Consider the following 14,396-nt stretch of genomic DNA (forward strand, 5'->3'; position numbering starts at 1 on the left):
ATTTACTATTTACTATTATATTATTATTAGTTTGTATTTATTTTGTTATTTATATTATTTATTTTAAATAAATAATCTATAAAACTGATTAAAATAGACTTTTTGTTTTGTTTCTTTAGGTTTTGGTTTCTCTTCTCTTCTCTAGGGGGCAGTAAGGAGCACCACATTTTCTAATCTGCCGGAAAGAACATCACGAAGAAGAAGCCCATCCCTTTCTTCTGTTTCCACCTTAAAAACGCAGACATCATGGTGAGTTTCGACTTGATTTACTCTTTAGTTACTCTTTTTAACTTTAAACCCCTGTACTGAAGCAAACGCAGAGTTCCTATTAAACGTTCAAAATCAAGCATACAGACGTGCTCTTTCGGAAGATGACATCACGAGGCGAGCGTCTTTGCCTCTGTTGGCGCCCGCTAGCTGGCAATGCTAACCGGCGAGCACATGGGCGTTGTTAGTGCGCTAGTTGAAGCTAACAACAGTTAGATCTTCAACGTGATTAAATGTCCTTTTAAATTTCCATCAATCTGTATTAACAAATGGGAAAAGATTATGTGTTTTGTTTTGCGTTGTGTATGGCTTTCTTAGCACTTGGCTCGTTAGCATCCTCGGCTAAACTCGTCATTCAGTCTGCTGTCAGCGCTTCATCAAAAATTGACTTAGAATATGGATACATGTAAAGAAAGTAATTAACAGATTGGGTCGAGCATGTACTGCTTATAGAACTTCATTTTGTGCGTATTTATTGGTAAAAACCATTAGTAATTTTGATAGATGTTCTCGAAGGTTCTCGTGGGTTACTGGATAAAGGATGTTGCGTTCAGGGGTGCACGGATTTATTGGCTTCGAAAAGTTTTTGAGATTTAAGTGTTTCTTTCGTTGTAGATTATTGTTACGTTTATGTTTGTTTTGATTTATTTTTAGTTTAATTTTTTTTTTAGGAGATTGATTTCACATTTTGTAATTGATTATTGTGAAATTGTGTCCTAACAAGATGATGACGATGATGTGTTTTCTGCAGGCGTCCCTGTCGATGGCCCCGGTCAACATCTTCAAACATGGAGCCGATGAAGAAAAAGCAGAAACTGCCCGTCTGGTGCGTGTGTTTGTACTTTTATCTGTAAATTTAAATAAAGTGTCATTGTCAAGCTCATAAGGGTCCCGCATTTTCCCTGCAGTCGTCTTTTGTGGGCGCCATCGCCATTGGCGACTTGGTGAAAAGCACCCTCGGACCCAAAGGCATGGTGAGTTTATTTCTCTGTCTATCAACTTGATCCTAACATAATGGTAAACGCCATTGATGAGCTCATGCAAATGAGCAGAGATGTTACGGTATTTGTAAACCATGTGCAAGTTGAGCTCATGTGCGTGTTGTGTTTTACAGGACAAGATCCTGATGGGCGGCGGCAAAAGCGGCTCTGTGACTGTGACCAATGACGGCGCCACCATCCTCAAGGCCATCGGCGTCGACAACCCTGCTGCCAAAGTTCTGGTTGGTGAGTGGAAAACATCTGGTTGTGGGGGGGGGGGGGGGAGTGTGTACTCCACAGGGAGATGATGCACCTTTTGTTTGTGTGTGTGTGCGCGCGCGCGCGCAGACATGTCAAAGGTGCAGGATGATGAAGTCGGCGATGGAACCACGTCCGTCACCGTTCTGGCGGCCGAGCTTCTGCGGGTGAGGAGCCGGAAAGTTTTAGTGTCGAGCTGTATTTTATATTTGTATATTTTCTAAATACACTGATTTGACAGGCCTTTTGGATTGTGTGTAGTGCCACATGAGGGGACATACACTTCCTACACAAAGCGTGACACACTTCCTCTTTGACTGACAGGAGGCGGAGCTTTTGATCGCCAAGAAGATCCACCCGCAAACCATCATTTCGGGGTGGAGGAAGTCAACACAGGTGGCCAGAGACGCGCTGAGGGAGGCGGCTGAAGATCACAGGTGCTCTGCTTTGATTGGCTCTTGAATGTATACAGCAAAGCCTCGCTGTTTGACATAGCTAATGCAAAAATGTTGCCTCTCTCTCTCTCTCTCTCTCGCTCTCTCTCTCTCTCTCTCATGTTTTCATAGCAATGACACTGCCCGCTTCCAAGAGGACCTCCTAAACATTGCGCGCACCACATTGTCCTCCAAGCTGCTCACCCACCACAAGGATCACTTTTCCCAGCTGGCCGTGGACGCAGTCATGAGGCTGAAGGGCTCCGGCAACCTGGAGGCCATCCACGTCATCAAGAAGCTCGGCGGAAGCCTCACCGATTCCTACCTGGACGAAGGTGAGTGAGTGCGCCCGTCACGCCAGTGGCGGCAAAAGCACTTGCACTCTTGGTACTTGTTTTTCTTTTGGGTTCTTTCTTCTTCTTCTTCTTGGTGATGGAAGGAGTTCAACTTGTATGCCAACGCGCTTCCGCTTTGTTTGTTCAGGCTTCCTGCTGGACAAGAAGATCGGTGTGAACCAACCCAAAAGGCTGGAAAACGTCAACATCCTCATTGCCAACACGGGCATGGACACAGACAAGATCAAGGTAGGTTGACGGACGGACGTCCAATAAGAAGGTGTTACAAGACCACCGAAGACACCCTTGCCGATTGTTGTCCCACAGATCTTCGGCTCGAGGGTCCGCGTGGATTCCACCGCCAAGGTGGCCGAGATCGAGCTGGCCGAGAAGGAGAAGATGAAGGAGAAGGTGGAACGCATCCTCAAGCACGGCATCAACTGCTTCATCAACAGGTTACTCGGCAACATCTCCAATCCGCCCAAAATGCTCCTCTGTTTATGTTTGGATGTTGTTGGTTGCATGTGATGAATAAGATTTGTCTACATCTTGCATGCTCAGACGAGTACAAAGAGCTCTGCCCTTTTAACTGAGAATTGCGCCTGTCAGATTGCGTCTTCCCTTTATTGTGGAGTGTTCAGGGCGACCACTCTCCAGTTTCTTGGGAGTGGTAGAGGTTGACGTGATGCTCGTCCCTGCGGTCATGTAATGTTGTGTTAGCTAGCGTTCGACATAATTGGGATGGAAACTGATAATAATAAAAAAAATTAAACAAGGGGGCTGGTTTTGAGCACAGCCCAAACTCTTTATCTCACACACACACACACACACACACACACACACACACACACACACACACACTCACTCACTCACTCACTCACTCACCAAGAAAACGGACAAAATGAAGAGTTTATTTGAACACGTACTTGCACACGCAGCATGTACGAGCTTGACACAGAGGCTGCAGTTACGCTTTAGGCCAGAGGTGGCAATCGCAAGTAAAAAAAAGTGACAAACTCCGCAATGCATCTATTTGTATCGAATATAATCCAGTGGTAGGCATAGCAGTTAATTATTTTATCATTATGATTTTTTTTACATGAACATAACCCGCGCAGTTTGCATTCAGTTAACTGTTAATTTGATTTAAAAAACTTTGATTTAATAATTGCTTAAATGTAATTATAGGTAATAGAACATAAAAATATGAAGTTTTGCATATACATTTAACATTTTTTACATTTATTTTCAAACATATATATATATTTTACCTTTATAAATAATGAAAAAGTTACTTTTTCAAAGTGCACTATTTCACATAGTCAATATTTTTTTGGCATTTTTATTTATAATTATTTATAATTTTAATTTTTTAAATGTTTACTTATAAATTGAATTTTAAATGATAAAATTTGACATTTTGAATGAAAACCTAAAACGGTTAACATTTATTATTTAATACTATAAATATAATTTACAAATTATTGTGAATTATTTTATTTATTTATTTATTTTCATTAACGGTCAACACTTATCAATTAAAATTGAATTATTTGTACGTAAATAATTAAACGTGTGTCAATTTGGTCCATATTGGCACTGCCGGGCGCAACCCAGAGCTTTGATTGACTCGAGCTCTTTTCAGCACTTTAGATTGGCTCACAAATTGTAAAGATGGCAGACCCAGTTGTGACTGACAAATAGTGCCAATTTGTGGGAAAACATGAAATTGCCCGACTTTGGACATACCAGGTCGGCAATAAACATTCATCTTTTTAAAGTAATGTAGTCACTCAATCGTGTGTGTCGACTTTGCAGGCAGCTGATCTACAACTATCCCGAGCAGCTCTTCGCTCAGGCTGGCGTCATGGCCATCGAGCACGCCGACTTCGCCGGCGTGGAGCGCCTTGCCCTCGTTACCGGTACGTGACTTGACGTGATGTTGTCGCTGAGAACAACACGTGCGTGCGTCTTGAAACGAATGTGTGTGTGTGTGTGTGTGTGTGTGTGTGTGGCGTAGGTGGCGAAATCACGTCCACGTTCGAGCATCCCGAGCTGGTGAAGCTGGGCCACTGCAAGCTGATCGAGGAGGTGATGATCGGCGAGGACATGCTGATCCACTTCTCAGGCGTCGCCATGGGTACGAACACACACACGCGCGGAAAAGCCGTTTGAGCGTTTTATTTGTAGCACACGCATTTTTGTCCATAATTCAGGGCACTTTTGGGATATCCAATCAATTTCGCAACTTAAAAAAAATAGTAAGTAAAAAAAGAAAGTTGTGACCGCAGGTGAAGCGTGCACCATCGTGCTGCGAGGAGCCACTCAGCAGATTCTGGATGAGGCAGAACGCTCGCTGCATGACGCGCTGTGCGTCCTGGCCCAAACCGTCAAGGAGCCGCGTACGGTCTACGGAGGAGGTAAAACACAAAAAAAAACGTGAACATGCGCATGTGGTGGTAAAAAAAAAAAAGAGGCCTTCTGACTGAGATGCGTGTTCAGGCTGCTCAGAGATGCTGATGGCGAAAGTGGTGAGCGATTTGGCCAACAAGACGCCGGGGAAGGAGGCGGTGGCCATGGAGTCCTTCGCCAAGGCTTTGAGGATGGTAAATGAGGGATGGATGAAAAGTCCGTCATGGAATCCGTCATGTGACCTCCTCCTCTTCCCCCCCGACCCCCCCCCCCCCCCCCCTGTCAGCTGCCCACCATCATCGCAGACAACGCCGGCTACGACAGTGCTGACCTGGTGGCCCAACTGCGTGCAGCGCACCAGGACAACAAGACCTCCGTCGGTTTGAGTGAGTTGAACACACAAGACAACTTTGAGCACTAGTAGAAACCACTGTTTCACTAGTAACATTTCTTTTCCACTCAAAGTGTCGCGGTTGACCTAATAATAGTACACAATTAACCCTTATTTTTTAAACGACTCTGTTGGACCAGTAACGCTACTAGGCTTGACTGGCTGCTAGGTCTGATTGTTTCACGCACTAGTAGCCTCCTACTAAAATGCCCACTCCTTACTAATTTTGCTAGTTTGCCAGAGTGGTTCTACTAATGTGCTGTATTGTCATACAGTAGTGGGGAAAATGTTCCACTAGTGCACAGAATCTCATTAATATCAAACAAATTTCCCTGAAGAGCCATTTGCACACTAGTCAAACGACTGACGTATATGTAACATTTTTCCCACTACTGTGTTGACATTTGTAATTACTAGTAGGACAACTACATGTTACTAGTCAGTCAAAACCATTAGTGAGCATTTTGGTACTAATTGTGTTGTCCAAGAGGCTAGTAGTGTTTGGCCCATGTCTACTATTTGAACATAGTGTAGTAGTTTTACTTTATTGAAGAGGCCAAAAAGTGGCACGAACACTGGAAAAACTGTTAAAAAAAAAATTCAACTAGTATGCTGAATTGTCTTACTAGTGAAGACAAAGGGTACTAGTGCACGCTTAAGCCAGATGAAGGTTATGGACTGAGCGGCTTTGGATCCCTTGCAGACATGTGGGAGGGCACGGTGGGCGACATGTCGGCCCTGGGCGTGACGGAGTCGTTCCAGGTGAAGCGTCAGGTGCTGCTGAGCGCCTCCGAGGCGGCCGAGATGATCCTGAGGGTGGACAACATCATCAAAGCGGCGCCCAGGTCAGTCGCGTACGCAACCAGCAACGGCGGCCGGACACGAGTGGTGGTTGACGTCGTTGCTTGCCGTTTGTTTGCAGGAAGCGCGTTCCCGACCAACATCCTTGTTAGGAGAAGACCGCCATCAAGATGGAGCCCAGTGTCGTTATTTATCTGTGGACTTCCGAAAAAGAAATGCTCCTCCTTCTTCTTCTTCTGTGGTAGCACTTCAGTGGCTAACGCTAGCTACTTGCCAGGCTAACATTAGCTGCCTGTGCTAGCGTTAGCCACTCAGCAGCAACCTGTTTTTTGGATGATTTGTTTTGTTGATGCAAATAAAAGCTAAGGTTACATCAACAGGTCATGTTTTTTATTTCTGTGCCGAATACCCCCCCCCCCCCCCCAAAAAAAAACCCATGTCTTGCCATTAGCTTGCGGCCAATCACTTTTTGTGTGTGTGCCCCAAATTTATTTTTTCTTGTGTAACAGCAGCAGCGTTCTTGTATCCAAGCCACAAAATCCCAAATGTCAGTGAGTCAACACGAACGGTCGCGCACGTGTATTGATCGCGACTGCTTCCAATTTTGGCGACCGGTCAGTGATAAGCTGGTGCACATCTGCCGCTCATCATTGTGGGGCCCCCGGACGTAGTGGACACGATGGATGCCGTCAAGCTTCTGCTACTTTTTCTATTGAGCGCCGCCTCCTGCCTGGCTTTGCGCAGGTAACAAATCGCACCCAAAAAAAATGTACTAGTCAATGTTGTGCTACTAGTGCATTGCATTGCTTTACTCCAGTGTGTAGTTCATTTATTTGATATCCAGTTTAATATCCATATATTTTTAGGCTGTGATTTTCAGTGCGCCGGTGGAATATGACTCACTGAAAATGTTTTTCCACTTCTAGTGCACTCGATTGTCTTATTGATTAAGCTGGAGTTCAAAGAAACGCTGAAATTGGCTTTTCATACTAGTAGTGAGCAGGCATCACAGTTTTGCCAACAAGTATGCAATTAAACTGACTAGTAATCTACTGTGCTGCTCTATTAACACTATTAGGTACAACTAGTAGACGAGTCATGAACTTTACTAGTAGCACCAACATTTTCACCAGGAGTTTTGCCTCTTGCCTTCTAACTAGTTATCCGCCTTTTCAGCGCTAATCTTACATTAGTTTACATTAGTAAAGTGTTTTACTAGTAACATTTTCAATTACAATCAAATTTGAGCACACAAGTAGGACAACTACATGAGGCAAAACCACCCGTGAGCAAGGAGGCTACAAGGGCAACTTGACACGTCTACGAGTTGTACCTAGTACTGTTAGTAGTGCAACACATATGAGATTTTTTTCTAATAGGTTTTCTGGTGAGCTAACAAATACACGCACGCACGCACGCACATACACATACTCACCCACACACACAAAAAAAAAAAATATATATATATATTAAAAAAAAAAAAAAAAGAGCAATGATGATGACATTTCCGAATGAACAATACTGAGCTCTTAGAAAAAAAGAAGAAAAAAAAAAAAAGTGGTGCAACACAGTACATTACTTTGTCAGGTTAAATTGCATACTAGTAGGCAAAAAGTGACCCATCAAGTTATTTGAGTGTTTATTTGAGATCCTACTAGTGGGGATGAAGCGTGTCCTAGAACTTGACCGTTGAGCTGGATATGAAGTATCAGGGAGAATGTTTTGTCGAAGGGTTCCTCTGCGACGGGGGCGCTCCATTCGCTCGCAGCTGCGCGCCGCCGGCGTGCTGCAGGACTTCCTGCGGGAGCACCGGCCCGACGCCTTCAGCCGACGCTACGCTCACTGCTTCCCCGCCGGGACACCCTCGTTGCGCCTGGGGCGCTCCAGCGAGAAGCTCTACAACTTCATGGATGTAAGACCACACGGCGTGGAATCCGTCGTATCCTCTTTAAGCGCCGAGTTCACTCTTGTGTCCGCACTCCGCTCAAAAAAAAAAAAAAAAAAAAAATGGAGTCAGAAATAACCCAATTATTGAGCAAACCTGCTTTGGTAATTGTGGCAACGCAGCCTTTTGGGTTATTCACTTCATTCAAACAGTTGGGTCAAATTGATAACCAACAAACAATCCCAAAAATCGATTGGTTTGTACGAAAGAACAAAATTGGGTTGTTTTGGGGACGTTTTATTTAACCCATCATTTTGAGTTACAGTATTATTCACTTAACCAAGCAACGCCAAAAATGTGATTGTTTTGTACCAAAAAAAAAAATATGTGTGGGTTATGCATTTGACCCAACTTTTTAAGTAGATAGCCCAAAAATCTGGATCAAATTGAACCAAATGATCCATTTTTCACCCATATGGTGTTCTTTTGACCCAACTGTTTTAGCAGACAATAAGACAGGAAGACAATTCAGCAAATGAGTGTTTCCATATCAAGGATAAATGCTCATATGGCTTTGCCTCCATTCTGATAATTATGTTGTCATCCTTAATAAGTGGAAGCTGATGAATTATTATTTTTTGGTCAGGCTCAATACTTCGGTCAAATCAGTCTTGGGTCTCCAGAGCAGAACTTCTCTGTCGTTTTTGACACTGGATCAGCGGACCTCTGGGTGCCGTCGTCATATTGCGTCAGCCAAGCCTGCGGTAAAACACACACACAAAAACACAAATGCACGCTCTCAAAAGTGAGCACACCCCTCACATTTCCGTGGATATTTAATTATATCATTTCCTGCCACAACATTGAATAATTTACATTTTTCCTTAAAAAGGTAGTCATTGTGCAGCTCATTTAACAACGCAAATGTATCGTTCCCTCAAAATAATAAGAAAAAAACCCACAGCCATCAATAGCTAAACCCCTGGCAACAAAGGTGAGTACACCCCTAAGTGAAAATGCCCAAATTGAGCACAATTAGCAATTTTTCCTCCTCAGTGTCATGTGACTCATTAGTCTTACAAAGTCTCAGGTGTGAATAGGTTAGCAGGTGTGTTACATTTGGCATTCGTAGTAAATAAAAATAAAGATAATGCACATGCACGACAACACACGTAACACATGCACAAACACACAACGCGCTCAAGTGGGTTCACACACACAGACACAACTGCACTGCTTGACCTCCATTTTGTATCTCTGACTGAGGAGTCAGAGCGGTTTGACCGTGTCTGATAAGAGGCCAATAACCTGCGCGCGTGTGTTCGCAGCGGTGCACAAACGCTTCAGAGCGTTCGAGTCTTCTTCGTACCGGCACGACGGCCGAACGTTTGGCATCCATTACGGGTCGGGTCACCTGCTCGGGGTCATGGCCAGAGACACGCTCAAGGTTGATGCTAGCCCTCTTCTGTCCTCTCAGATCTCAATAGTGTTTTTTTTTTTTTTGTGAGAGAGCATTTCAGTATATGTGAGAGCTGATGTGCATGTTGGTGCGCAGGTTGGCGAGGTGAGCGTGCCCAATCAGGAGTTCGGGGAGGCGGTGTACGAGCCGGGCTCTACGTTCGTAGTGGCGCGCTTTGACGGCGTCCTGGGGATGGCGTACCCGCCGCTAGCCGGGATCCTGGGGAACCCCGTTTTCGACAGCATGATGGCGCAGAACTCCCTCGACCAGCCCGTCTTCTCCTTCTACCTCAGCAGGTGGGAAATACGCTTGAAGCGCTGCAAGAAGTTATTGCTCATTATTATGCGGATGCTCGAGCCACGGTTGGTTGACCCGCGACAACTGACGGGAGACGTTCGCGGCTGTCCCGCAGGAAGTCCGGTAGCGGCCGGGACGTGGACGGCGAACTCCTGCTGGGCGGCACGGATGAGGCGCTGTATGACGGACAGATCACGTGGCTTCCCGTCACTGCCAAAGGATACTGGCAGATTCTCATGGACAGGTGTGACACAACCTGGCTCGTTAACAAAACGCTTTTTGTGTCGGTGTGCGCGTCGCTGTGTCTGTTTATCAGGTGACAAGGTAAGCGGTGTCGTTAAAAGCGATGGCTGTGTGTGCGTGTGCGTGTCAGTGTGTCTGTCCAAGGCGTCAGCTCGTTCTGCCCTCGCGGCTGCCCGGCCATCGTGGATACGGGCACCTCCCTCATCGCCGGGCCCACCAATCACATCCTCGCCCTACAGCAGCTGATCGGAGCCACGCCCACCAACATTGGCGAGGTCGGTACGCCTGTCACATCATTTCAGTTGTGTCTTGTGTATTTCCGTAATTGTGTGGGTCAAGGTAATAATGACAACTAAATAACTAAAACTAAAAATGAAAGAAAACTTAACTGAAAATAAACAAAAAAACTAAAACAAAGCATTAAAAAAAATACCAAAAACGAATAAACCTGTTTTAAAAACAAAAAAACACTGACAGCATTTCAGCTCACCAAACTGTGTGTTTTGCGTGCGCGCGTGCGTCAGTTCTTCATCGACTGCACCAGGTTGTCCAGTTTGCCTCACGTGACGTTCGTTCTGGGTGGCAACGAGTTCACGCTGACCGCCGATCAGTACGTCAGGAAGGTGAGCAACTTCCTGTCTCCGGTTTTCCGTTTTAAAGACAAAAGGGGATTTGTTTACTTTACTAGTTGCAGCATCCACTGAAACTACTAAAGGTCAATAAAACCCTTTTTTGTCTTCAAAAAGAAAATTAGAAGTTGTATGAATGACAAGACAAGAAGAACTTTTTCATTTGCCAACTAAGCGCCACCCGCTTGTGCTCTTTTCCCGCCGTCAGGAGATGCTGGGTGACAAAGAGCTGTGCCTGAGCGGCTTCCAGGCGGTGGACATCGTGTCGCCTCAGGGCCCGCTGTGGATCCTGGGGGACGTCTTCCTCACCAAGTTCTACAGCATCTATGACAGAGGAAACGACCGCGTGGGCTTGGCGCTCGCTCGCCACCCTGCTACGCGCTAAATTGATGCTAACACTGATTGTCACCAATAAAGGAAATCAAAGCATTTCAGTTGTGTGCGAGAGTTTCGATTGTTTGTGTGGAAGGGTTGTCTCAAACTTTGGATCCTTGTAATTTGATCTGTGAGGATTATTTTGACTTCAAATGAGTCCAGCGGGTTTTAGAGTTTTTTCCCTCCTCCATCACACCTGATTCCAATGAACAGAATCAGGCTTATTGAAGAGCTTGCTGATGAGCTGATCATATGAATCAGGTGTGTTGATTTGAGAAGGGAAACTTACAGGACTCCGGCCCTCGGGGAGCTTTTGCCACCCCTGGTGTAAAAGGAAATATCACAAATGCTCGGATATTCGGAATTACAGAGTCGATCTTCAGCGGCTCCAATACAAAATGAGTTTCAGATTCCCGACTTTGATATTTATTGTCAGTAGCGTTTCAGTAGTTTTAGTAGGGATTGGTTGCCCTCTTGTGGCCGTTTAACCGTCAGGAATTAGAAATGAAAAGAATATAACAATTCAAAATTGCCATACATTTATTCAATTTTTGGGGGGGAATTGATGTAAACAAAAAAAGTGGTGTGAGAGCATAATTGTTTGCATGAGATCTTTTCAGTCGTAAGTGAAAGTGCATTTGGTTTAAAAAGGCTTTCATTAGTGTACATGAGTGGGGAAAAATGTCAGTAGTGGGAGATTGATTCAATCTCATGTTGTCATTCTTGTGACATGATAGTAAGAGTAAAAGGAATAAGAACACAAAATTAGCTCATTAGTAACTTAACTACTGTATAAATGTTCTCGCGTTTCGTGAATAAGGTTTAATAAGGTTATTTAGTGTTTATTATTTATTTTATGTGTGCTGTGTATGCAGACGTTTTCTCACTTTTCAGGCGCCAGAAACAGCACACTTCACAGTGCACCGTTTCACTGTTTACACTTACCGAACGTGTCTTACAGCCAAACACTGATCTGTGGTCAGTTTCCCCAGCGCTTATTGACTTCCGGTATGCTGTGAGAACTGATTTCAGACCGTCGCAGTTTTCGCGGCAAACTCAAGTGCACGGTCGCCTTCATTCGCTGAAAAACAACCCGGAAGAGTCAACATTCTCCCCAAAAAGTGAAGCTGTGCACTTATAACTTGTGAGTAACGTGACTATTTGTTGTGTTTGTAGACTAACTATGACGAGAAGCTGCTGGCCAAGAAGTTATCAATGATGGAGTGCTGTTACCTCGACGCTGCTAAGCTAACTAGCAACTTTAGCATGAGGGACATCAGCACCTTGCCGTTAATCACCTGTCTGACGTCATAATGTCTTAACAGGACTTGTGTTTTTAAAGGATGACCTTTAACTCAGTATGCGTCAGAGGCAGTTAATAGCTTATATTGTACTGTATATAAACTATGTATTTTATAATAAAAAGAAAAGTAGGTACAGTATATATTTTATTTAGTTACGTTTGTTTCCCCTCGTGATCTCTTTGCCTCTTTCTTGACTTGACTGGCGACCGGCCTGTTGTTTGTCTCTACTCTCTCAGTATATGCTGTTATTGCTGTAACATTGTAGTGACCAATCAACTGTCCATAATGGTATGTATGAGTGATGATGACGAATGGTGACGATGTCCGATGTTCTGCACATGCTCAGTGGCGACATGCCGTCCAACGTGGAGATTAAAGCCAAAGTGAGCCAGCCGCCGCAGTTCGCCAAGGCGGCGTCCCAGCTCAGCCAATCGGAAGGCGCCGTCATCAGGCAGCACGACACCTTCTTCCACAGCCGCCAAGGACGACTCAAGCTACGAGACTTTATGGCGCGTCCGTCCGGCCCGCCGTCTGTCCTGTCAATCCGCAGGATACATTTCAACACGGATTTTATTTTTTGTGTTTGTATAGGACGGCTCGGGTCAGCTTATCTTCTACGAGCGTCCCGACACGGACGGACCCAAACTGTCCCGATACTCCATCAGCCCCACCTCGGACCCGACTGGACTTAAGGTGTGCGTGTGCGTGCGTGTGTGTGTGTCTCTCTCTCTTTACGCGTACCGTGTGTGTTTTGTTTCTCCATTTTGTGTGTGCGTGCGACTGCATTTATATATTTAAGCATCCCATGTGCGTGTGTTAAGGCTGTGCTGTCCGACGCCTTGGGTGTGAGAGGCGAAGTGCGTAAAGAGCGGCGTCTCTTCCTGATTGGTCAAACGCGGGTGCATCTGGATACAGTGGAGGGCCTGGGACACTACATGGAACTCGAGGTCTCATCTTTGTCATCTCGGCCTTTTGGCAACCAGTGCTGTGTGGTCCTTCATCCGTTAATTTGATTTTTTAATTTATTTTTTAATGATAATTTTTATGGGCCAGCCCTGATGTGAAGTCTGTGTCTCTAGTGAAGTGTTTGAATGTGTCTCCAGGTGGTGATGCGTCCAGATCAGACGCTAGAGGACGGCCAGCAGGTGCGCTTGTTTTTTTTTATCCTGTAGAAGGTTGAAGATGCGACTATGTTTGAGCATTTATTCTACATCCTACTAGTGCGCTAAACTGTCCATGTACTAGGATGCTCTTTATCCTCAGTTTTCGTTCGCAGGTGGCCGAGGGTCTGATGGTGCAGTTGGGAGTGACAAAGGAGAGTCTGGTGACGGGCGCCTATGTGGACTTGCTGTTGGAGGGACACACTGACACGTAAATCAAACACACAAGGCGACAACACTGAAACCAGGATTTAATTATTATTTTTTTACTGCAAAATAAATCAACTGTGTTCAATTAAAATCTGGTTTGTCCTTCAATACTCAATTTAAAATACATCATCCAGCACACTAAGCATTTATATGACCTACTTACTTTGTAGTTTCCTGTAATATTTGTTGCATTACTTTTTATTTATTTATTGTAATACAGCTTTTTTTGGCATTGGACATTTTTTGTTTTTTTCTTTTTCTGTAAATAAACGAATGCATTAGAATTCATTATTTTATCATGAAAATAAACTATGTAATAGATATTACATATGTTGGCTCCTTGTATTTGGACCCACTTTTTGACATTATTAATATACAAATAATCAGCACTTTTTTAAGTAAGATTTTATTCCTACTCGAAACAACCAACGAAGTTACCAATTAATGAATTCAAGCAACTCTTATGAAGTACAGTTTAAGATTACTTGTTCAATTGTCTCTGACCATCAAATGTAACTAACGTTAGCTCGAGTTTTGTGTGATGACTGAGTGACATCATGGCTGTCATGGCAACTGGCGCTTTGCGTCTTTTGACTGAAAAAAAAAGCACTGAACGTAGAGGAGCAGTATCGAACACCTCCAGCAGAGGGTGCTGTTACACTGCAGCTGCAAAGACGCCAGTATCTTGCTCTGAATGTATTTTGTGTAAGAAACATTTTTAATAAAGTTCAGTCTCTTTTTCTTTTTAGAAGTCATGTGACGATCCATTTCCTTGGAAGGATTCTGATCATGGCGGCCATGTTGCTTCAGACAAGTTGACCGACCAAGAAAAGCCAAGTGATTTTTATATATTGTACTATATTATCTACATATACAGTGAGGCTTTTGAGATATAAGTAACCAGACTGACGTGTTTTTAAGAAAGGAGACATCCTTTGGACAATGTTTTGCTTTGA

General features: G+C 44.3%; 3 protein-coding genes across 4 annotated transcripts; all 3 read left to right on the forward strand.

The window, feature by feature from the left end:
• Positions 1-125: 125 nt before the first annotated feature.
• cct2 (chaperonin containing TCP1, subunit 2 (beta)) lies at positions 126-6,255 on the forward strand. 2 transcript variants are annotated; one of them, XR_015090488.1, is made up of 17 exons: positions 126-249; positions 1,019-1,093; positions 1,176-1,241; positions 1,382-1,493; positions 1,596-1,672; positions 1,830-1,942; positions 2,072-2,274; positions 2,423-2,523; positions 2,602-2,729; positions 4,093-4,196; positions 4,295-4,414; positions 4,566-4,694; positions 4,777-4,880; positions 4,973-5,072; positions 5,781-5,922; positions 6,000-6,118; positions 6,181-6,255. XR_015090488.1 is itself a non-coding variant. In XM_086058945.1 (16 exons), exons 1-16 carry the CDS (start codon positions 247-249, stop codon positions 6,028-6,030), a joined length of 1,608 nt encoding a protein of 535 aa, XP_085915071.1. In that variant the 5' UTR covers positions 126-246; the 3' UTR covers positions 6,031-6,255. The 2 variants fall into 2 exon arrangements, 1 of the variants encoding a protein (XP_085915071.1); XM_086058945.1 differs by having other exon boundaries at positions 6,000-6,255.
• Positions 6,256-6,339: 84 nt separating this feature from the next.
• On the forward strand, positions 6,340-10,820 carry nots (nothepsin). The gene is made up of 9 exons (XM_086058946.1): positions 6,340-6,622; positions 7,610-7,790; positions 8,410-8,527; positions 9,092-9,210; positions 9,319-9,518; positions 9,635-9,763; positions 9,893-10,037; positions 10,287-10,385; positions 10,600-10,820. Exons 1-9 carry the CDS (start codon positions 6,558-6,560, stop codon positions 10,774-10,776), a joined length of 1,233 nt encoding a protein of 410 aa, XP_085915072.1. The 5' UTR covers positions 6,340-6,557; the 3' UTR covers positions 10,777-10,820.
• A 963-nt stretch (positions 10,821-11,783) lies between these two features.
• On the forward strand, positions 11,784-14,329 carry LOC147159178 (uncharacterized). Its single transcript, XM_086058673.1, has 7 exons — positions 11,784-11,910; positions 12,417-12,579; positions 12,662-12,763; positions 12,892-13,017; positions 13,174-13,215; positions 13,347-13,441; positions 14,190-14,329. Exons 2-7 carry the CDS (start codon positions 12,424-12,426, stop codon positions 14,257-14,259), a joined length of 591 nt encoding a protein of 196 aa, XP_085914799.1. The 5' UTR covers positions 11,784-11,910; positions 12,417-12,423; the 3' UTR covers positions 14,260-14,329.
• The last annotated feature ends 67 nt before the right edge of the window (positions 14,330-14,396 follow it).

Source organism: Leptonotus elevatus, chromosome 17, assembly GCF_054856555.1.
Source record: "Leptonotus elevatus isolate MCC_2025b chromosome 17, RoL_Lele_1.0, whole genome shotgun sequence".
Classification (NCBI taxonomy): domain Eukaryota; kingdom Metazoa; phylum Chordata; class Actinopteri; order Syngnathiformes; family Syngnathidae; genus Leptonotus; species Leptonotus elevatus.